The sequence below is a fragment of the Alligator sinensis genome, unplaced genomic scaffold (assembly GCF_000455745.1).
Source record: "Alligator sinensis unplaced genomic scaffold, ASM45574v1 scaffold13_1, whole genome shotgun sequence".
NCBI lineage: Eukaryota > Metazoa > Chordata > Crocodylia > Alligatoridae > Alligator > Alligator sinensis.
Window position 1 is genome coordinate 782454 of NW_005841909.1, and position 24613 is coordinate 807066.

Below are 24613 nucleotides of genomic sequence, written 5' to 3' on the forward strand. Positions count from 1 at the left end.
ACTCTTTCCAAAAAGCTGCTTAAAAAGAGGAGAATGTTAGAACTCCAGCTTGCACAAGCTGACAAGCAGAGATTTAAGGGGGAAAAAAAAGACAGACAGACTAGATAAATACTTTTGAGTTAGCTGTGCTTCAAATAGCTCTAACTTGTACTCATGTGGAGCTGACAAAGTAACTGGTAAAAAAAAAAAGCGCTACTTATGCAATATGTTATTGCTGACTTTAAAAAAATGATCTGCAAAGCTCAGACGCAAATTCAATTCAATGGGACGGTCATTTAGATCAGGAAATAAAAGCATTTATTTTTTTCTGCCTGCAGATGTATTTTCTGCAAGTTCCTTTTTTAGGCAGTGGGGGCTGGCTGGCAGGTTTACCCATCCCTGCGACAGGAGACTAACACCAAACAAATCTCATTAATCCAGAAAGAAATGGATTTTCTTCAAAGCCATTTAACTCCACACAAATGCAGGTGTGGGAAGACACTCTTGAACTCCAACCACTAGTCAGGGAGGGATTTCTTGGAGTCAAAGGAACTTGTGTAAATTGGTTTCCCAGCCAAATAGGACACTGCTTCTCTTCTCGCAGTTTTGCAGTTTTTCTTGTGTTAACTCAAGCCTGTGGACAATAAGAACGGAGGGACCGTAAGGTCCCAGCTGGGACATGGTCTTTAAAAGGGATACTGCAAAGCTAGTCATTTCAGCATCGTTCACACCCTAGCAAGGTGGGTGAGCCAATACTGCAGGTCAGAAGAGTAACGCGTTAAAACCACTTTGCACAAGTCTGTCAGTGCACGGAAGCAGGGGGGGAGAAGAAGATCAGTTCCCCCATCTGGGTTATAGTGACAAAGAAGAACATAAAATGATTCAGTTTGGAGGTGCTATGGAATGGTACAACTGCAGATAATTTAATCCTGGCGGGGAAACGATGCATGCAATTCTTGAGCTGACAAGCCTAACAGAAGGGTTACCATCTTGGTGTACTGTTGGCCTAGGAGTGCAAAGATTTTTTTTTTTTTTTTGAGGGGGGAGGCAAACCACCTACGAACAAACTCTAAGGCTCTGACTATCTGTGTTTCTCTCTACTGACAATTATTAGGTCTTGTGACATGGAGACAAGAATACACGTTTTTACCTGAAAGTGTGATTTCACTTGTGAACTCTTGTGACAAAAAGATCCATCGGTAACGAAGTCCAGTATGAACAAGGTGGAACCGGCTTCCACAGATGAGGTATATGCTCAGTAGAAAGGATGCATATGGGACCTGAGGAAATTATGCTGAAGACAGATTAGGGAAGAGGCACCCTCTTATAGTTATGCCAGAAATGAAAGCAATTTTTTTTCCCCCCCGTCTGGTTGAATTGCCCTTCTTGGTGGAACGTTAGCCACAAGGCTGCCTTGTGGAAGTAAGGACTCCGAATACAGAATCACAAGATGATCTCAGAGAAAAGGCACTAGGAAGAGGCGTCGAGTTCGAGGCGAACAAGATTTGCCCTATTTCCAATCACTGAGTGGGACAAGCGAACCGGACCATTTGGGATTTGTACTGCAGAATAAACAGAACGTTGTACAGCAAAAAAGAAGGATGTTGAAAAACAAAGCAAAAAAAATAATAGAAAAAGTAAAGCTATTTTCAAATTATTAAAATGCTGAATTTTATACAGCAAAATTATATTAAACAGCAGCAGATAAGGTATGTCCTGTCTCCATAGGTGAAGGACATTTAAAATGTTTAAAAGGTTAACTATAAAACAATTTTACAACCGAAATATGAACAGGCCAATTCAAGTATATATATACACAATATATTAAAATCATATAAATTATATATTTATACAAAGGGCACAAATATAGCCAAAAAAAAGCTGCAATCGGTTTAACAGAACTGAGTTGTGAGTAATCAATGTCACTTCAGACATGTGATGATTTTCTCCCAAAGTCTTTTTCAACCTGGATAGATTGATACCTCAGATACTAAGAGTACAGAGAGCAAGGATCAAAGAATTATTATTCTAAATGAAATAACACTGACAGAGTGGGATGGTAGATCTCATATGAAATTCTGATTTAATTATTTCCACAGTAAACATTTATTTGCTCTCTTAAAAAAAATTAGAAATTTCAAATCATCTACTGCAGATGTACCACTCTGATGTGTGTATTTAATGATTACATTTGAATTTTGTTTGATTTACAAACAATTATTGGGGGGGAAGGAGACCAGCACTTCTCAGGCTGCAAGGAATGGTGACAGGTGGCAGTAAGTCAAAAAAGGAATAAAAATTGCAGTTAGAGTAGGAAGGATGCTCTCCTTACAGCACTGTGGCTAGTAAGTGAGCTTAAAAAATAGTAGCTTATCCTCAACTAGACTTTTGTATTTCAAAAGACAGCAGTATGTGGCCCCAGGCCAGTGAAGCACTTAATGCCAGTAGTTCCACTGAAGTCAATAGGGCTATTTAAGTTTAAATTTAAGCACATGCCAAGTGCTTTGCTAGATTCAGGTCTATGTGCATACATTCTGTATAACAGTACCTCAACTTTCTTTCTATTAACTGCAGTGCTACCCCTTCATGAATACAGTTTTAAAGGGTTGCTACATCTTCATTAACCCAATTGTTCCAGGCATGCAAGTAAGCAGCAAGGGGAAAACTACACCAAGCAGAAAGAAAGCAAAGGCAGGGCTACAAGTATACAGAAATTCTTGTAAAAGGCTTAAACAACAGCATGTAAAAGTAATTCAGTTGCACCAGATGCAGGTTAAAAAAGATCAACTGTATATCACGAATACTGGTTATCCACTATATTGAAAGGAAATCAAAGCAAACAGGAATTCCCCAGTTTCAAGTAATCCTCAATCCTTTTTGGTGAGCTGTATTTTATCCTAGCAGCTAACTTTAACAGCTTTATATATGCAACAATTTTTGCAGCTAATCTTTCATGTCTCAACCCAAATTGACAGTTGTGTCTTGTGAACATTCACCTGCAGCTGTCCATGCATTCTGCATTGGCTCCTTGAGAAACTATTCAAGTTAACAAGATTGCAAATGAAAGACAAATTACAATCTGCATGTTCTTTCTTGATTTGAAAAATAGGTTTTAAAGGCTTGTCAAAGTTTAGATGAAAAAACCCTTCCATTAAAAAATCCAAGGATTAAAAAAATCATTAAGACATCTTTTTCTCTGATCAAGGGTGCTAATAAAAAGATTACAAATATACTACAATTTGACCAAGACAACTTCAATGAATATGCCGCTGTTGAGCATGCAACACCACTGATATCTGCCAGGTTCCAGGTATCAATGTCTCCCCGTGTTAACCCTACCCTTCAACATCCCCCCTGACAGCCCTCCCCCCATTACCCGATTAATAACATTATAAAAATGTAAAATCTAGAGTTAGTGGCAAAATCTTCACAGTAAATTGTTAACAAAGAAAATGTTATTGTGGTCATCTGCAAAATGGTATCAGTCAACTGGACCCTGGAAAATTAGCTTGACGCAGTTGTGCTCCCCAGACAGCTGTGCTGCACAGAAAGGGCAGGCGGCATGAAATGCATGAGTACCGTGAGGCAGTGGGATCTGAGACCAGTATTTTGCCGACTTCTCAGAACACACATGTCCACAAGGGGTGAAAGCATGAGTTGGAGGACCGGCATCCACGTAAAACCCTGCCTCGCAACCAAGCCAGAGAGGCACGTAGGGCCCAACGGTTCTGCACATGGGACACTCCCGCTCATTGGCTTCTGTGTCACTGCGATGTCCCCAGTTATGATACCCGTGCACATGGCCACAGCTGAGGTAAGCCCAAGGCTGCTTCTCTTCTACTACATCTTTGCGGTTAATGCTGGGAAACGCTAAAGTGTTCAGCCCAACAGGGCACTGTGGCCTGGCAGCATTTATCTCCTGTCGCAGGGCTTCGATGTGTTTCTGAGTCGGTGTGTGAAAGAGGCCATCCGCCGTTCTCCACAGAAGGGTGGCTCCGCACAGGTCAACGAGAGAACCGTCTTGTAGGACGTTGGTCTCGTTTTCTACCTGGTGACAGAACATAGACAGCAGTTAGGTCCAAGATGCATCTTTTACAGAATATAACAAGGTGGGTGAAGGACTCCTTTTCCTCAACAGTGCCCTTCCCTACTAGGCTGCTCTCTGCCTTCATCTCTCAGCATCCATCAGCCATCTCGCCTTATAAGCCCTTTGGAGCAGACAGTCTTTTGGCTCCATGCTTGTCCACGTGGACCTGGTCCATGATTTGAGCTCCTAAGCGCTATGGGCACCTACACACGTTCTGGACGTCTGTTCCGATGCATGCCAATTAGCACACATTGAAGCAGATTTGATTAATAGATTGAGGCCGGAAGGGACCTCGGAAGATCACTGGGTCCAGCCCCCTGCACCAAGCAGGAAAGACAACTGGGGTCAGGTGACCCCAGCAAGGTGATCATCCAGTCTCCTCTTGGAGATTTCCAGGGTAGGTGATTGCACCACCTCTAACAGAGTCTGTTGGAGCATGCTAATTAATCGAGTCCGCTGGAGCATGGCAATTAGCATGCTCCTGTAGTCTCCGTGTCACATGTATTCAGCATCCCCATGCTTCAAAAAGGCAGCAGGCGCACTTTAATGCAAGTTGAACTAGCTTTAGTTCAAGCACCTTAGTTCAAGCGCCCCTATGACTACTCTGAAGTGCGGGATGCTGAATACACGTGATGCTGCAGGCTCTTTAATTAGAGTAGCTCTCAGAGCTGCTCTAATTAAAGCACCCCCTCCACCCTGGAACATGTGTAAAGATGCCCTATGGTAACAAATAATGATACAGTTTGTCTCCTGTAACTTTTTGAAAAAGCTCCCAGAGTACTTGCAGACTGATTTTGAAAGGTCATCCCCATTCTCTTCTCCTTCTACCCCTTTGATGAGTCACTCTCTCTCCTTTATCTTCCTAGCCCTCCTGATCCTCTTTATGGCTCCCTGTTCCACATAAGGCTGGCCCTAATCAGGTTTAGAGAGCTGCCATCCAGTCATTCAGGGTGCCTGCCAGTTTGATCACTCCTTTCAAGTTTTCGGTTGCATTTCTTCCATTGTACAGGTGGGCAAGTGGCAGATAACAAAACAGATGCCAGTCTTTCCCAATTCACTCCACCTACTCTGACATGCTTCCTTGCATTGTAGCAAGCAGAAGATCTTTATAGAGGAAAGCACAAAAGTCCAGAAGTGCCCCATGCCCACAGAGCAGTGGTCTCCAACCTTTTTAAGTAGGAGATCACCTTTGGCATTTAAAAGCAACCCAAGATCTACTGTGACCTGCCCCACACTGCCAAGTCTGCGGGGAGGGAAGGGGCAGCAGATCAAGGCAGAAAAAATTATTTGGGGGCACACCTCCCCAGCAGGAAAGTCCCACTGGCTGGGACCCCACTCAACTTACCCTTGCTCCTGCCTCTGTGGCACTGTCCCTCATCATAGGGGCCTCGATCTAGCCCCCGCCCCTTCCCTCCCCCATGGACTGACCTGCTAGGCTGGGGCGTGCGCATGCATGCACGCGGGCACTCAGCCCCCCACCCCAGCCTTGGATCAACTCCAAGAGGCTCTGAGATCTACCGCCAGAGGCTCCAAGATCTACCGGTGGATCGAGATCCACTGGTTAGTGACCACTGCCATACAGCAATACTGTTCCATGGATAGGGATCTCGACTAGCAGCTGGAGATAACTTTCCTATATCAAGATCAGGCCCCTGTTTATCAGAGGCCAGGGTTTCATCAGCAAAATCGCAGTGTGGTCATCATTCTTGAACCCAGATCTTCTGTGCAGGCACAAGCAGTACCATTTCCAAGCCACCAAGCCCAAGGATTTCCTTACATTTCTAATCTAACACCAGTACTAGATGCTGAGAGTGTGGAGTGAAGCCTTGTTTTACTTGTATACTGCAGATTCTGAGAATCTTTTTCACGGTTAAGACAGTACATTAGGGTTGGTGCCAAAATATTTGCATCATGCAGGCATTTTTTTCCCTCTTCTAAATTCTTGGGGGAAAACACCTCACTTCAATGTTTTGCTAGCAGCTTCCTCTGCAAAATGCTGAGGATTTAGCATGTTGAAAGGTTAGACTGTTTAACTTACAGATATGCTGGATGTCAGCATCATTCAGAGAATGCGGATTTCCTGGTCCCACATTGGATTTATATTATGGGATGTAAAGGTAAGCCTGGGCAATTAAGCTACCCAGGGTCCTGGAGGTAAATATTAAATGTTAAGAATTTCTCAGGACTGTTTGGAGTGTTATAACCATTTACTCACTTTCACAAACTAGTACATGCATAGCATTAAATAAAAATGGAAGGATGGCAAGTGCTTAGACCACCAATAGAGGAGCTAGCGCGGGGGCAGGCAATTATTTCGGGCGGAGGGCTGCTTACAGAGCTTTGACAAGCCATTGAGGGCCGCATGACAGGCAGCCAGGGGCAGATAAATATTAATTTTCTAAGTTTTTTAGGGGCCCCGTGGGCTGGATAGAATGGCCTGGTGGGCTGCATCCGGCCCCCAGGCCGCATTTTGCCCACCCCTGGGCTAGTGCTTTGACTACTAATAAGGCTTAGTGCCTAAGCCTTGGTTGAAATGAGATATATTACATGTGTGAGCTCGGACAAGCTACCTAACCCCTGCGTGCTTCAGTTCCAGTGGAGACAATGACTACTCTCTGCAGGATCAACACATGACATGGCTGTGAAGTGCTCAGATACCTCAGTCATGGGACAAGCCAAGTAGCTAAGCCAGAGAGAAACACTCTGCTAGCTCTTTGGCATTACAGAGTAACATTAATGGAGAGGTAAAGCGCACTGCCCGATTTTCAGGAGTAACTAGAAGCCATGGAGAGGATGGTGGTGGGGAATGTAGCTCCTTTGGGAAACCAGACCTCTAGTGAACATATGGATATCTAGTACATGCTCTTGCTGGCTATAGGCTTCCTGTTTCTGACTTCTGAAAATAAGCAGCTGCTTATTTATCCCATGCTTCAAGAGATTACACTAATCAAACATAGTGCTTTGATAGAGCTTTTTTGGACTTGTTTTAATGTCACAAACATATAAGTGGCTTGTGCTTCTGCTATCACCTTTGGAGTGTGGATTGCTTATTAAAGGTGGACACTAATGACACTAATGGAGAACCGACGGGCTACTCAGGAGGGAGAAGCATATAATTAACCCATCCAACCTTACACACCCAGTACTGCTATACCAAATATATACCCTGGACATTACACTGACCACTTCAGTCAGCAACCCTATGAGGAAAGCACAGCGGAATGACCTATTTGGCACTGTATTTTAACCTAGTCCAACTTTGCACAAGGCTTAAAGTACAGTACGTGATCTCAATTAATACAAAAAAACCTGGATAATGATTCAATAGTCCACTGAGAAAAGCAATTGGTATTAAATGACACAGGTATAGAGTAGAGCGATTACATTAGAAATCCGCCAAAACAAAGAGCATCTCATTTGTCAGAGCATTTCTTTGCAAATGGAAAAAGGAAAGGTTTCTTTGTATGATGGATTAAATGCATTGCAAACTATGCGGACTTGTTTTTATGAGCCCAATCAGAGAACACTGATCACATCAATACTAAATAACATGCCGTGTAATTTTATTGAAATGAGAATGCAAATAATTTTGGATACAAGAAAAGCTACTTATTCATTTTAATGCTGCCTTTTCTTAGCAGCACTAATAAGGTGTTTTGCTAACCATGTACAAAGGGTGCAATTGCAACATCAGTTGTCTTGGTCCCTGGGGTGATGATGTCTGCCTGCCACCACTGAAGAAGCAAAGCAATTTATACTGCAGTCTGCTTGCTGAAAGCAGAGCAATATTCAACCTCTGTTTCTCTCATTTCTTTTAGCAGTCAGTCTTGTGTACAAACCGCAAAATTGGAAAGTCAATTCGGCAGTACTGGGCAACCACCTTTGACAGAACAAGGAGACCAGAAGGTATCACAATAACACTGCAGAAGACAAAATTGTGTCAAGACCAAAAAAGACCAGCTTCCCAAAGTGTTTCTAATACCCACCCCCAGCTTTCAAAACCAGTGCGGGTGGAGGGTGGGTCACTGTGGACACAGATCAGATATTGGTCCTTTTTAAGGATGTTTAGGGATGCTCTACATTTTTCCCCAGGCACTGAGAAGTCCAATCAGAGTCTCATACCTTAGTTACTCATCAGAAACAGAAACATTTTTGTCCCAGCACTATTACTGGTTGCTTACTGTTTCCAAAGAAGGCAGATGGCACTGCTCTGACCTGTAAAGCCCTGAAGTATATGGCCCACCTAGCCATGAGATCTCCTTCCCTTCTGGCTCATAGCTGAAACTGCTTTGGCTCCAAGTCAGGTGTTTGTTCTTTAAACTATGCATTTTTGGAGGGCCAAATGCACAGTATCCTCCTCTCAAACTCTTCACCAGTCTCTCTCTCTCTCTTCTGGAAGTGGGTACTGTGCACTCAGCTGGGATGGGATGGGGCTGCAGATGGACAGGGAGTGGCCAGGATCGTAGGGTGGTGACAAAGCAGACCTGGGGCTCAGGTAGAACCACGATCCACTTCTTGCACACCCATGATGGGCGGCAGGGGCATGCAGATCGCGCCCCTGTATCAAGCCCCAGCCCCATGATCCTGCCCCTGCCCACCTGTCCTGCTCCTGGATGCCACTTTCTACCTACCTGCCCGTGGCAATCCCACCCGCCTGGCTGAGTCCACGCTGCCCATGGTGGTCTGGGCTGGTCTCCATAGAGAACCTGCTTGCCTGCTCACTCCATCTGGTGCCCCCGGCAGTGGGTGTGGGGTGGATGGGCCGGGGTGCCCAGGCAGTGGGGTTGGGTCCAGCAGCAATGGAGACACCGGCAGTGGCAGCTGGGCAGTGAGCTGCCACTGCGGGGGAGCCAGGTCCAGCCACCACACTGACTCTGCCACGCGCCTGTGGGCAGCAGGAGCGGCTGCACATGCAACGGCCTGGGTTGCTCCCATGCCTGGGCAGGGCAGGGCCAAGGGACCCGCCGCAGGCCAGACAGCATCCCCTGGTGGGCCAGATTTGGCTCACAAGCTGTATTTTGCCCACCCCTGCCCTGAGTCCTATTAGAGCATAGGAGAGCACATACCACTCAAGAGTGAGATTTGTTTGATTTTACAATGCAGGTGTATTTTGGATGAAGACTGGCAATAATGGAAAATGCAGATACTGCTCTTGTGCTGACAATATAAACCGCAGCGCAGTGCTACAGAATTTACTGTGCCCCGAGTCTGCCAGGGAATGCCAAAAACTCTCACACGTGGAAAAGACTCTTTTGTACCATGGGCCTAGATCACTATACTTCTCCATACCAGGAAAGCCTCCTGATGCTAGCTTTGGTTTCATTTAAAATACATGACTTAAATTAAAATATGCCACTTAAGTTACAGCCATTTAACTTCTGAAACCTCAAGTAGGGATATTTCACCAACACAAGCGTGAGCTCTTATCCTGTCTTACATCTCTTGAACTGCTCTGTTGGCTTTTTGGTTTCATTTAAAATATAGTTGTGTACTTTGAACTTACTAGCTTCCCCCTCTGTTGGGCAGATCTGGTTTCTCGTAGAGTATACACATCACCACAGACGGAGATTTCACGCCACACTCCAGGTTTAGACTCTTCTGTAAAGCCTCCTTTTGGATGCATGACCAGCACGCCATTGGTTGTTAATCCGTCCATGTGTCCATCAGGGTTTTTCCATTTTGCTGCTTTTTCCTATATGTAGTAGCACAACAGAGAGGCAAAATGCACAACCATTTAACTTCTGAAACCTCAAGTAGAGATATTTCACCGGCACAAGCATGAGCTCTTATCCAGTCTTACATTTCTTGAACTGCTCTGTTGGCTTTATAGATACCACATCAGCTAAGACTCATAATGAAGATGCTGTTAACCACTATAGTTGGATATAATTACAATGTTTACTATGGCTTGGATTGTGTAGCTGCCATTTTTTCCTGGGTAACCAGCAATCAAGTAAAATAATCCCACTGTAAATTTAATTCACAAGGCATTCAGTGTGAATTCAGTAAGTCAAACCCTGAAGAGCTGCTGCTAGTCTTTTTACAGAAACAGTAAGGCTAAAATTAGGGCTACAGTAAAAAATGAGAAGTAAACGTCCCCTAGCCAATTTGGTTAATAAAATTACAGTTCCCATATATTTTTTATAAATAGAATCAGTGAGTTTAACAAAGACATTCAAATCAATGACAGGATGCATAACATGACAACTAATAAACAGTAAAATTTTCTGCTTTTGCAGGGAAAGGGGAGGGGGGAAATCACATGGCACCAAAATGACTTTGCTTGTAGTGAACTTAGCCAGCAACAGTACTTACCCCAAGAAATATGTTTTTAGACGAATCAAATCCTGCTGCAAAAATTCTTGCTGTATATGGTGGGTTCCTGTCGCAGACAATCCTGCATGCAAACCTGGATATGGTGCTTTGTGTGATCTGAGTTTCATCATTATTTTGGCTGCCAGAAATGGTATCTGTTACAACAAAGTCTATAGGGCTTTCTGTTGATCTGCCAACCTGCAAAAATGTAAGACGCTTGTTTTACAGCTTTCCAAATATACCTCACAGAAACATCAATGCTATCATCTTGACAAAATTAATTTAGGTCACAATAATCTACTGTCTGCTAGCCAATGTTTTGCATGCTGAAATTCAAGCTGTAGACTAAGCCATTTTTTCACGTTTTTGCCTTGGGCAAAAATTCACCATTTGCACCAAAAGACAGCTTTTCACTTACTAAAATTGAAACATATGTATACATGTCTGTCTGCAACAAATTGCAAGCAGGTTTTTTTTTTTTTAAGGGACTTTTTCTAGAAGTGTGAAAATACTGATTACTACTGAATTTCATAGCCTGTTCTTTGAAAAAAATGCGCTCTTTCTTTCTTTCTAACAAATTAATTTAATAATGGAACTTTCTACGATCACATTATTTGTCAAATTGAAACAGAGGTTTTAGACCAAACAGCATATTTCATACATCATAACACAGGGGTGGGCAATTATTTCAGGTGGAGGGTTGCTTAACAAGGTTTGGTGAGCTGTGGAGGGCTGCATGGGTAGCCCCACCCCTTGACAGGTGCCCTGCCCCCTGGTTGCCAACTTGGGACTGGAAGTCCCACCCCTAGCCCTGGCCCTCCAGCAGCACATTAGCGTGAGAGTTGCACACGTGCGGCGAGGAGCACGGACAACAGAGGCACCCCAGCCCCATGCTCCATGCCCCTGCCCAGCTGCAGCTTGACCCCATCCCCATCTCCGTCCCCACCCCTGCCGGGCCCTTCTGCCACGAGGGTGGGAGTAAGGCACAACAGGGCATGTTGGAGGGGTGTATACATGGGAGCCTCATTCCCACTCCCGTGGGCAGAAGGGCTATGCAGGGTACAATTCATTGGTGGGCGACGCAGGCCAAATGAAAATGCCTGGTGGGCTGGATGCGGCCCACGGGCCGTATTTTGCCTGCCCCTGTCAATAGCAGAATGAAAATCTAGTTCAGCTTTTTTTTTAAATCTCAGCACACTGTGATTCTTGCACAGATCATTATTGTATTAGATGTACGTGAGCACGTACAGAAGACATTTTAGAGCATTTAATACTAAAAAGCCCCTTCTTCAAACAAAGCAGTTGCAGTAAAAGGCCCCGACAAGCATTTATCCCTTCTTTCTCACCCCTTCACTCCCAATCTGTAAATTTTTAATTCTAAAACAAACAGGACCAAGCCTATGCATCTGGAATGGCAAATGATGAAATGGAGAGAAGGATATGGCTCCCTAGCACAGGGGCAGGCACAAGACTATGACAGTACGCGCTACTTCGCCGTGGCAGTAACACTGTCACACTAGTTTGAACAGTAATTGGTTATAGTTGAAGAGCAAAAAATGGAATTTACAAGACTATGAGAGTATGAGCTGCTTCGCTGTGCAAGTAACACTGTCACACTAGTTTGAACAGTAATTGGTTATAGTTGAAGAGCAAAAAATGGAATTGAAAGCACATCTAAATAGGCACTTTTTGACCTACTGCCAACCAAAACAAAAACCAACTAATTCTGGATGATAGTGAATGAGAATACCAAGAACCCTTACTTACATGAGTTAAAAAAATCTCACTGATGATACTAAGAGGATGAATAGTAATGGATTAAACCACTGCTTGCTTGTACGTCCATCAACAGGAAAACCCATATGACACAGCTGTGTGCATAAACATGTTAGCTGCTTTAAAAGGGTACTGAGCAATACAACCAAAACTATGCTATTCAACTTTGCGCTACAATGCGCAAGACACAAAGGAAAAAAAAGATGTGTGAAACTGGACACAATCTACTTCATTTAGCCTAAAAAAATGTCAACGTTCAAAAGGCAACAAATAAGCTGTTCCTCCCTTTCAATCATACTCCTTTTCTCCCTGTGTGGTTCTAATTAAAAGGTATCAATTTTTCCACAGTAGCAACACAACAGCTTCTCTGTGCTTGTTATGCGGTCAAATTCCTGCCTGACTTCCGAAGCATCACAGCACTAATTACCTGTATGTGGTTACATGATTTAGCTGCCAGCTGACATGGTTTTCTTATTTTAATACAATATCAATTAAGTTTGACACCAAGTCATCTCTTGTTACACGCTGGTTGACATGCGTAACTGGCTCCTAACTAACTGGCCATACACAAGGGGTTTATTACAGATTCCTCAAACAGACCTGGTTTTCCAATACCTAGTCCTTTGTTAATAAAACCATTACAGTGAAAGGGGAACGTGCATATTGAATACAACTAGTTTCATTTTGCTTTACCAGAAAGAATTTTAACATGGTCTCAGTAACATGAATAATTTAAAAGGTTAGATCTGGTCTTCCTCTAACAGATGACCAAACTTTTAGCATATGCTGAAGGCTGGGAAATTACCTTGGAATAGCCCTTTATCAATCACCAACACATTAGCATGGTAGTCAAAGCACTCTAATCTACAGTTTTACACAAGGATGCAAAGATTAGTGTTAGAGCTTTTAATAGGAGACATCAGATGTTACTGCATAAAGCCTTTGCTCATCATCAGTTTTTAGCACTATTTCAGTTGTGAAATCTGTAACACCAGATTACTGCTGGAGCTTTTAACTGTTGTAAAAAGGCAGGTGGGGTGGGGGGAACATCCTATTGTCCCTTAAGGCATAACAACCCAAGTTTTAGCTTTTGGTTTTCTGCATACCATATCATAGCCTGTCATCTGATAGCAGGGAATCTGAAAAGTTTTACACATTAGTATTAGGATCAATAGGCTTGAGGCTTTTATTTCTTGTGTTCAGACTTAGAAGTTTCTGAAATGAAATGAAATATATTTAGGTGACAAGATCATACTAGGATTTTAAATTTCATTTGCATCAATAAAACATATTTGTAGTGCATGTTTTTCTAATATTCCAGTTTGTTGGTAAAAGACTGGCACATATTTGCAAAAGAGACTTGCACAGAAATAATCCTAAACACCACAGTTCAGCACCTTAATGCACTTGGAAAAGTCTCTATTCTTAAAAGTGAAGTTAGTGTTTGCTAACAATACTAAATGTGCATGCAACGGCAAGTACCAAGAACAGCATAAGCACCTTTACATTGTCCTGCTGATGTGCCAGGAACTGCAGTCACAAGAGAAAACTGCAGTCTCCATGTACATTCAACTCTTCAGCCTCTGCGACTATTGAAAATGTAGTTAATCTGTTATAGCTGTGATGATTTTGGTGTTAACGAGGGCACTTTTCCACAAGGAATTAAGCAGACTAGGAGTGTCATATATATACCTGCGCAAGCTGGATGTGACCCATGGAGGGGGATCACGTGGCCTGTGGGGTTTTGCCGCAGCTGTCAGAAGCCAAGGAGTTAATGCTGCAGGCTATTAAGCCCTGCAGCTACCAGAACGACCGTGAGAGCGTAGCCAGGACCCAGGAGGTGAACAAGGCTGCTAAATTTAGTGGTTTTCAGACTCAAATTGGTGGCATTCATCCTGGGTGCTGTCTACACTGACACTGAGGCTCTGGCAGCTGCACCTCTGGAGGCTGAACAGTGGCAGCAGTAACTCCTTGGCTGCTGGCTTACTAGCTTTCTTTGAGTTTGACACCCCAAAGAGATCATTAAGTCATCTAATACTGCAATCAAAAGACAACCCATGTGGACATATATCTGCACTTCACATCTGCTCTAAAGAGGATGGTTCTTCATTAGTGACAATTTCTGACTGATTCAGTCCTCCCCACCATCATCTTTGCCTAATTTTCAAAGGGTTAAACTAAATGTTGCTTTTCAGAGGGTTGCTTAGACTTTTTTTTTTTTTTTTTTAGGATTTCAAAGTTGTCTTGTTTTAGAAAACTGCAGAACGTAGCTTTGGATACTTCTGTGAAACGTGCTTTGTGAACGACCTGCTACTGCGCTGCAACGGTGACTTCTGAAAGCAAACCAACCTTCCAGCCGACAGCTGTCACAGAGCTGCACATGCAGGCTGTGTAAGTTGGTTGTTAAAAGGTACAATAAGCCAAAAAGTCAATTCACTAGCATTTACTGTCAAAGAAATGGTATTTAGGATCAATCCCTAGAGAGTGTTGGTTAAGTTCGCTGCCAGGCCAAACAGGTGCCTATCTACTGACATCAATGATACTTCACTCACGTACCCTGACTAATAACGTTGGCAAAGGAATGGCCTAGCCCTTAACAAGTCTAGACAGGAAATGAGGTGGCTTCTCACTATCAGAGAAGTGAGGCTCAGGAGCAGCCTCCCAAGTAGAGGTGCAGAAAACACTAAAACTAGTTTTAAGATAATAGCTGATCAAGCTCTGAAAGTGGTTATACCACATGGTGCCAGCAACAGCAAGGAACCGGACTTGATGGAAGCTTGTTTTCCGCTAGAAGTGAACCGATATGATGGTCCAATATCAGATTGGAACTGATATAAGGAAAATTGGCTGCATCTAAAATCGGCCCGACAGGGCCGATAATTTCGCTGATAATTGCCCGTGCCTGTGCGCAGCTGCAGTGCAGTACTCAGACAGCGAGGAGCACAGCCCAGCAGTTTGGAGAGCTGCATGCAGCTGGTAAGTCCATTGTGGTGGAAGGGGAGGGGGAGCAGATCAATGCCCTTCGTGGTGAGGGAGGGGGCAGGGACAGAGGAGGAGCTGCCCAGTAGGGCTGTGTAAAGTTTTGGTCACTGATTTGATTTGGAGGAGATTCGGTCCGATTTGGCGACCGAAACTCCGAAGCGAATCAGAACCCTCCGAAACAATTTAGAAGCACTTCTGGTCCACTTCCAGGTCCACCGAGGAGTGTGTGGGGGGCCCCCTCCATCCATGCCCCCGGCTCAGTGACTGGTGCCTCCTGGGTCTGGGGGAGTACCCGGGGTCCCCCCGCAGTCGATTGCTGAGCCGGGGGGTGCAGACGGGGGCGGTCCACCGTGTGCTCGGGGGCAGACCTGGAAGTGGACTGGAAGTACTTCCGGTTGACTTCCAGGTTCACTGCTGAGCGGGGTGGGGAGGAGGACGACGACGGGGTCGGGACTCTGGTACACACCTGGTACCTCAAGGTATGTAGAAAAAAACATTTAAAGGTGCGTCTATGGCTGAAGTGCTGATTCTCTGAATTAGCATCAAATCTTCAGATTTGGATTTGGCCGAATCGAATACGGCCCGTTTCACACACCCCTACTGTCCAGCCAGGGGAGGGAAGGGGAGCAGGACGGAACCATGGACCTCCCGCTGCTGTTTGCACACAGGTGGGGGGAGCGCGTTTGCCCCCAGATCTGTGCAAAGCAGGGTGGGGTGGACGGGCTGCAGCTACGGGCTGGAGCCGGGGCTGTGCCAGGCTCTTCTCAGCGGGGGCTGGGCTCGGGGCAGGGGCTACAGAGAGAGGGCTGCAGGCACTCCAAATTTTGCCGTAGGCCCGCCCGCTCCCAGCACCAATGCCGATGTCCACTTGGCACAGCCCCAGCTCAACACCCTGCCTCCACCCACGTGCCAGGAAGACCCAGGGATGTGCCAGGTGGGCAGTGGCCACAGCGCTGGGAACTGGGCTACAGAGAAATTTGGGGTGGCTGCAGCCCACTCTGTAGCCCCCGCTCCAAGCCCAGCCCCCACCGAGAAAAGCCCAGCGCAACCCTGGCTCCAGCCCGCAGCTACAGCATGCCTGCCCTGCCCCACACAGATCTGGGGGCACATGTCCCCCGCCCCAGCTGGGCAGTACCTGTCCCTGCCCCCTCCCTCACTGCAGGGGGTGTTAATCTGTTCCCCCACACCCACCCCTTCTGTCACCTTCTACCACAACAGACTTACCAGCTGCACGCAGCTGTATCAGAAATCGGAGGTGTGTTGGCCAATACATCTCCGATCGGCTATCGGTAGGCTCCCAAAATCTCTATCAGTGTACCACTATTTTCCAGTGTATACTCCTAAATTCTATACAGCTGGACAAAGCAGACACTTCAGACCACAGCTATGGAAGGTTTCCAACAAAACGGCTTTACCAAGCTCAGGTAAGGGATGCTCATAGCCTATTTGTGTCAAAAGACAAACATAGTCACTAAAGTTAATTAATTAATTAATAAGTTTCTAGGCTCAAGCAAGACCATTCCTTGGTAGAGTTCCAAGTATTTTTTGCTCTGTCATGGATGACAAACCCATTCAAAGCCACCTATGTAGTAAATCTGAAATCTGATCGCTGCTCTTTCTATTTTTCCAACTTTGTTGGGGCAGTAAGGAAAGCCCACCCCTTCCCGCCACCCCAGCTCCCTGTTTGCTCCCTATCTGCCTTGGCTCTCCTGGCATCCAGGTTTACCAACAATAAACACAAGCGCCCTATTTCTGCCTTTATGCTATTAAGGAATTTCAAGTTTGTCTCTGCAGCACAAATCAGCAGCGGTGCAGAATACGAGGAACCATATACATAACACCTCACGTTTCCTTTCAGAAGTCCAACTGCATCAACTCTCACTCTAGCTCCCAGGATGGCTGGAGAGAAGACAGATTTCTTCATGGACCTTTGACTGATCTCCCTTCTCCTGCAAGGGCAGTAAGTTCCAGCTTACCAAACTCAGCTTCTAGAGACTCTTCATACATAAGATAACACATTACACTAGTGAGGAAATAAGAGCAGAAGTCTACCCTTGATCTCCCTCTTTACAGACCTGCACGCCAGGATTCAGGACACTGTGCGGCAGGGCCTGATCTGGCATGCTGGCAGTGGGGCAGTGCAGAGCAGCAGAACCTGATCCAGCACGTTGGTGCTGAGGGCCAATCTGGCACACTGGTGCTGGGCCACATGGCAGGGCCCAATCCAGCACGCCAACACTGGGGCTGTGTCAGGTCTAACCCTGCACACTAGCTCCAGGGCTGTGTACCAAGTTCAGGATCACACGCTGGCTTTGGGGTTATGTGTAGGGTTAGACCTGGTGCACTGAGTCCGGCCATGGACCAACCCCCTACACCAGGCTTGTCCAGCATACAGCTACCATGAGGCGCTCCAAGCCATTTTCTGAGGCCCGAGGTGCTGCAACAGGAAACAAAAGTAAACACTGTACTTTTGTTTCGAGGGGGTGATGTGATACCGCTTCCTGTGAGGTCTCTGAACATGGTTCGCCGGCCCACTGGGTGATAAAAAGCTCATGATCCGGTCCCACATTCAAAAAGGTTGGACACCCCTGCCCTACATTGTCTCAACCTAGCACGTGGTAGCAGAGGGTAGTTTCCTTATGGACCCAGAAATCTGGCAGCGGGGAGGGCAGAGGTGGAGCCATGGTAGTGTTTATTGCTGTGACTCCCAGAGCCTTGGCAATTTATGCTGCCACCGTTCTGTCTTCCCAAATCTCCAGACCTGTGGGGAGCCCTTTTCCTTGCATATAATGTAGATACCAGTTTTCCCCTGGTGATTTTGTGTTATATGCAAGAAAGTACAGTACTTAGCTGATGCTTATTACTATTATATCTGAGCACTCGGAGTCTTTAGTGTATTTATCTCTACAATAGCACAGTGTTGTTACCCTTGTTCTACAAGTGGGTAACTGAGCCACTGAGAGATTAAATGACTTGCCCAAAGTCAGAGAGAAGACTGTAGCCGAGCAAGGACTTGGCGCCAGTTCTCAAGCTAGCACACAAAGCACTGGACCATCTTATCTTTCTCATTTTTTGGATTTCAAGAATTGTTTTAAGAATTGAGGACACCTTTGTTCCCTCTTGGCCCTAGACAGATTCAGAGAGGCTCTAGTGATCTAAGTCTGGGATGCTCAACCCCTGGCCTGTATAGCCTTGTGATCCAGCCTACAGGGCTTCCCAAGGGTCCAGAAATTTGGAGATGGTACAGCAGTTGCAACTAATGCTGCCACAATTTTCCTTCGGCAAATCTCCAAGCCCCAGAGAACAGATATCATGGCCCCATGCATGGGATCTGGCTGGCATGCACAAGGCAGGGGTTTTTAAAGGTGTTGCACAATATTAACACCGCTTGGCATGCAAACACCTACCCAAGAGTCAAAAGATAAATACAGAGATTTCAAAGAGGAATCCATAGCTTCATAAATATTGTGCCCTGTTGTGGCCCGAGTTCTTTGCAGAAGAACTGTTCTATTATTTTTCTATAGTCAGAGACCAAGCAAAAGCTACAAGCTGGCATATTTCAAAGGATACCTCGAGTCTTAACAAGGGGAGCCTTAAGTCTAAAAAGTTTGAGCACCACTGATCTGTTATCCAGCTATTGAGAAAATCCAGTTTTGTTTGCAGAAAGTTTACCCTGGAAATGCAAAATAAACACTTAAAAGACTGGAATGTAACTACTACATGCTAACCTATAGCCTGGTTTCTAGATGAAAAACTGGCACTAAGTATCCAAGTTAAATTTCCGTTTTATTAGTCATCTTAGAAAGGCCATTCATCCATTATCGTCAACTCAAGATTCACGATGTTTGTTTGCTATGGGAAAAGAAGCAAGACTATAGCACAGAAGAAAAATCACACTTCCATTAATCATCAAATGGACATAATAAGAATTCATGCATCACTAGGTCCCACTGGGAGACTTGTTCACACATGGGGGAAGAAAAGCAACTAAAGCGGAGCAGAGGATATTATCATTTGCACAGTCATGTTCGCTGTTGGCAAAAGAACACAAAAAGAAATAACAGAAATATTGAAGCTTTCAGTGTACAGATTGAACTGCAGGGATGTATTAATTCAAAGATGCTTTAATTAGATACATGAACGTGCAGCCTTGACAAGAAAAGACTACTAAGTTGGTCTTCTGAGTGCAATGACCTTTACTATATACAAGATTTCCCTTCCCACGACTCATTTTGTATACTAGCATTAGATTAAAAAATAACCTACGTTACAAAAACACTCCTGTTTGCAAAGTCAAATGCTCAAAAGTTAAAAAATGTCAGAATTAAAGTTGTTTGTAAAACCTCAACACCATTTTCTTGTGTGCAGGCTCTACGATTCAGCGTAAATCATGACCACATACTGTTTTTGCACAGCACCCATGTCTTCGCTGGTGCACAGCTCCCATCTCCCGCTCCCTGTTTCAGTCCCCTCCCTTTCCCCACCATCCTGGGCCGCTCTGTTTTCTCCCCTTCATTCCTTGCTGTGCCCTGCTCCTTAACCACTCCAGTGCTATTGCAAGCCGTCTATACTAGGCCTCTGCACTTAATGAAACCAAATGCATCAGGTGCTTTATTTCAGTGCCATTTCCGCATTCTACTAGTATAGTATAGTATTTTGTAAGGAACTAAATACCCACCAGCTTTGTTTAACAGACACTGGCTCAGCTCAAAACAAAAGAAAAAGAAAAAAGTCTTACCTGAAACATATCTGTATCTTTATCATGTGTATACTCTACTACAACCGTCTGGTTTCTCGATAACGTGTAAGAGATACTGTGCTGCCCTTTACAGCTGATGGCCTGTTGAATAATAATAAAAAAAAAAAATCACTATATATAAGTTTACACACAAATATCAAACTCACTTCACTATACAAATACTTTTGACAATAATCAGAAAAAAGGAGCTGTGTAATGAAGATGTATAATGAATGCAAATACATATGCAAATTATGATTTCCTACAATGGCTTTTTGGTTCAAGTACCATTTGCTTATTAAATCTTTTAGGACGACAAGAGTATCTCCCAGTTCGGTAATTTAAAGCCAATGCATCACTTTGTCTTTAATTCTAAAATTAGTAATTCTCCCATGAACTGCACACATTTCTCTCCTCCCACCCTCCTTTGCATATAAATCATCCTTCATTTCTCTCTGTGCATTTCCAGTTTAAAAACTTCAGACCTTCTAACTCAATTTATGCAAGTTTTTTTTTTTTTTTTTCCGATTCGTCAAATATCCTCTAGGTGATTAATACAAAGCTTACTTACATCAGTGATTCATTGCGTAAAGTTTCAAGTGGTAACTCATTCCAAACATAATTCTTTTAAAATAGTCTACATGCAATATAATATCATACCATAGACTTTTTTCTTTCAGAAATATATTTTATCAGGTAAGAAGAAAAAAAGGTCATCTTGATTTACCTTTTATAATTGTTTCTAGGCAAAATCTCATGGAAATACTTGGCTCCTACCCAGCATTTCTCAGCCACCTCTACTAAGGCTCTACTAAGAGGTTAATTAAACACAGCCCCAGTTAGAAAAACTGGAACAAAGTGACATTGCCCTAGGTTGCAAAGCCACTCAATGACAGTGCAGCTCCGTTTCCTAAACTAGTTCCTGATACTACCTTCAGTCACACAAGACCTTTAGAATCTAATAATTAAATCTTTAAAAAAGAGAGCCAAAATAATTTCAGAAAAATCCTAGTTCTTTAGTCTTTAGAAGGAATGGAAGCAATTTGACTGAAGCTATTGATTCTACAAAAAATAAATAATTTTAGTGGTCTCAGGAGCTATTCAGCATGCAGAATCGCCTCTATAAAGAGCTGCTGTAACACAGAGTACATGTAATAATGGGAGTTTAAGTACTTCCAAAGAGCTCCAAGTCCAATGCTTTGACAACACCACAGGGTGACACTACATGCAATTATATCTACTGATTCTATCGTAGTGGTATTTTATCCCTTTGTTGCTCTTGATCTAAAAATTACAAGCATCCAACATGGAAAGGGATGAGTAAATTGAGCAACTCCAATCTACTCTGCTTAATTGCTTCAGACCATTTTTAGTCACTTTATTTCTCTGAGACATTCTAACTGATCTCAAAGCCACAGATTATCTGGTTAAGTGAATCAGAGAAACTCTCTTGAATGTTATGGCAAGGACTGAAAAACCGATAAAAGAAGGAACATATGTGCAGTGATCACTAATAAATGGATGGATCCTATATTTCTCATACCAGCTTTTACCAGCTATAATACTATACCATAAACTATAAAAGTGCAAGACATCTGTTCCTTCATCATTAGGGACCTACCAAATTCGCAACAGAAGGGGGCTGCGTGGCGGTGCCTTTAATCTTGCAAGTTCCTGTGTGCCCCCCCCCCTGCTGCCATTGATTGGTGGAAGGGCCCCACTGCTTGCTCCTGATTGGCCAGGGAGGCAAAAACCATGGTTTTAAATGTGGTGCTGTTTCTGCCTTCTGGCCAGTCAGCAACAAGGAGTGGGGCTGCCAGATGCCCTCTGCCAATTGGTGGCAGGAGGCAAAAACGGTACCATATTTAAAAACTGCGGTTTTCGTCACCCCGCCCATCGGGAGCAAGCGGTGGGGCCCCTCTGACAGCATGCTCCCTGCAGGATGCTGTATACCCACTCAAACACCAGGTGGCACTGCTCTGCTCTCTAGCCTTCAACATCCAGCCTTGGTCAGGGACAGAGCTTCAATCAAGCTCTGAGGTGCTCAGTTTTTTGTTTTACTGAGGGCTCTTTTTTTTCTTAATGAACTTTATGAATATATATTTTTAGCCTCTTTCACTGACCACCCACAAATTTACAGACAGTTGGCTACCCTGGATTCTGCCCTGTCAGAGTTAAATGGGCACCTTTATATAGTTCTCTATGTACTGAAAGGGAAAAGTCTTGCGAGTTCTTAGCCTAGACAGTTGAAGCAGTTTAACATTTTTACACTATGCTAGCCCACTGCTTTCAGCATAACAAATGATTTCTACTTTCATAACCGTACCTGTAAAAATCCATAGCATGGTACGTGAGCTAGACTGCATAAATCACAGACTTTGGAATCCATACGTTTGACTGATTATTGTTAGATTGAGCATGACCAATTCATTTCCTGCAAAATTAGATTAGGACATTTCTATAAGTTATTTTTATTTTCACTATACCAGCCACTAGACTATAGAGTCCAGCTTTCATTATTTATGACCAGTCTAATGTGATCTGAAAATAAATTCTCAAAATGCATGGCACTGATATTGGCTCCCTGTTTAATTTTACTACATCCAAATTAGCCTGATACCATACAACAGGGATGCCAAACTCATTTGGCCGGATAAGTAGCATGGGGCTTGTCTGGATTGGGCCCATGGATCTCCCCTCCACACTTACCCTTCCCCAACATACCTGATCAGGCAGCTGCTCCAGCTGGTCTGGGACCTGCACTGCATGTGGCATGGATCCATGAGTGGCTGGATCTGGCCAGAGTGGCAGCTGCCATGCACACAGTGGGGCAGGAGCGCTCATAGAGCCCACCTGACTCAATTAAATGAAACAGGTACTTGCAGATCCACTCCTGTTCCCTGGTTGTCTGCTCTATCACATATCCTTCCTCCTGATCTTTGATGTAAACAGGCTACTTTAAGAATCTACAAAAAACTGCTTACATTCAATCTGCTAACAATTTTTGAGGAATTTAATGATCCCCGCCCCACGCCAAGACTTAAGTCAAGGAGGCCATTTCAAAGGCAGGAAAAAGAGCTGAATGACAAAAATTTTAACATCAAGGAAAAATGGACCCAGCAATAGAACACAACTGACATAAATTTAACAAATGACTTATCATGGACCCCACATCTACATCCCTGGCTTTGCTTTACCAAGGCGGAGCTGGACAACATTGAACGGGGTTTGTACACGGCAAGATAGATGCAACTACCTACTACATAAATGGAATTTTATTAAAGACCCCAAGTGCAAGTGTGGCAAATTCCAAACTATAGCACATATTACGGAGGAGCGCCCTATTTATCATTTTAATGGTTGCACTGAAGACCTACACGAGGCTACTGATGATGCTTTACCATAGATATCAAATCTAAAACTGGAACCCTAGTCATTGTTTATAGATTGCTTATAGGTTGTTCTGTCATTCGGTTGCTGTATTCCATACAATAAATTGCCAAATGTTGTCAAATTCGTGTTTCTTGTATAAATTAGCCCTGTACTAAGATTATGTATTTTAGAGAGGATGTTCTTTTCCTAGTCTGATATACCTGTGGTTCCCCTCTCACAACTTCCATTGAAAAGCTGCTTTTAAATAATGTCAAATGTAAGACTTCATTTCCCAGTATTTTATAATCTTTCAAAGCACTTAGATCATTCTGAAATTATACAAGATGACAAGTTTTTCGGAGTCTATTTGGCACAGACAGCTGCTCCAATTCAAAGAGATTTCACATGCATTTTACTGCTCATCTTGCAAAGAAATTGGCCACTAGCAATTGTCCAATTGGAAAGTCAAAGAACCAAGGGAAAAATTTGATAGCACTCCAGTGCATCAGTTATTGTATAAACACAAAAAGGTCATCATTGGCAATCCCTCGCAGTTGAGGATGATAGTCTTCCACGACTGCTTTTATCTATGGGTCTGAAGATAGCTGATGAGGCTGATCCGTGATTGACAGACTCTGCTGCAACTTGGGCATGTGTTTCCCTGAGGGGTAGGTAGCCCAGGATTCTGGATTCAGTTTGTGACACGCCATTTCTGCTGCTCCTGTTTTTCCATTTCCTGTTGTCGTCGTAAGGTTTCAAAGTACCGAGATCTTTGCAGCAGACTCTTCCTCCATTTGGGGTGGTCCTGGGCCACAGTCTCTCACGAGTTGACATCGAAGTTTCATTTTCTGTAAGCTGACCTTTAGGACGTTCCTAAAGTGCTTTCTCTGCCCTCCTCTTGAGCGTACACCTTGACTGACCTGGGAAAATAAAACTTGCTTTGGGCATCTGGAGTCAGACATGGCCCAGCGAAGTTGATGTTAGATGACCATCCCCTCAATGCTAGTGGTGTTTGTTTGCGAGAGGACACTAGTGTTGGTGCATCTGTCTTCCCACTGGATTTGAAACACCTTCCACAGGCAGCCTTGATGGTACTTCTCCAGTGATTTGAGATGTCTCCTGTACGTTGTTCATAACTCTGTACGGGAACGGGGGGGATCATGACTGCTTGATAAGCCATAAGTTTGGTTTCAGATCTGACCTTATGATATTTGAACACTCATTTCCTCAGGTGTCTGAAGGCTGCTGGTGCACTTTTAAGGCGATGGTGGATTTTTTCATAAACATCAGCCTTCTGTGCAAGATGGCTTCGACGGTATGGGAAATGCCTTCCCCAAAGAATGTGATCCAAGCAATGACACAGT

The 24613-nt window shown here is 44.0% G+C and overlaps 1 protein-coding gene across 7 annotated transcripts in view; it reads right to left on the bottom strand.

The window, feature by feature from the left end:
• Positions 1–6: 6 nt before the first annotated feature.
• Positions 7–24613, bottom strand: part of PELI2 (pellino E3 ubiquitin protein ligase family member 2) — a 119384-nt gene continuing 94777 nt past the window's right edge. For 3 of the 7 annotated variants that reach the window (XM_025197901.1, XM_025197900.1, XM_025197902.1), the window contains 6 exons: positions 22204–22311; positions 19878–19979; positions 13264–13296; positions 10382–10579; positions 9570–9758; positions 7–4027 (listed from right to left, as the gene is read on the bottom strand). In XM_025197901.1, the coding sequence (XP_025053686.1) occupies positions 3461–4027; positions 9570–9758; positions 10382–10579; positions 13264–13296; positions 19878–19979; positions 22204–22266 (1152 nt within the window). In that variant the 5' untranslated portion in view covers positions 22267–22311 and the 3' untranslated portion in view covers positions 7–3460. Of the gene's footprint in view, positions 4028–9569; positions 9759–10381; positions 10580–13263; positions 13373–19877; positions 19980–22203; positions 22312–24613 lie in introns of those variants that run through there. The other 4 variants (XM_025197903.1, XM_006018652.3, XM_006018653.3 and 1 more) reach the window with 4 other exon arrangements.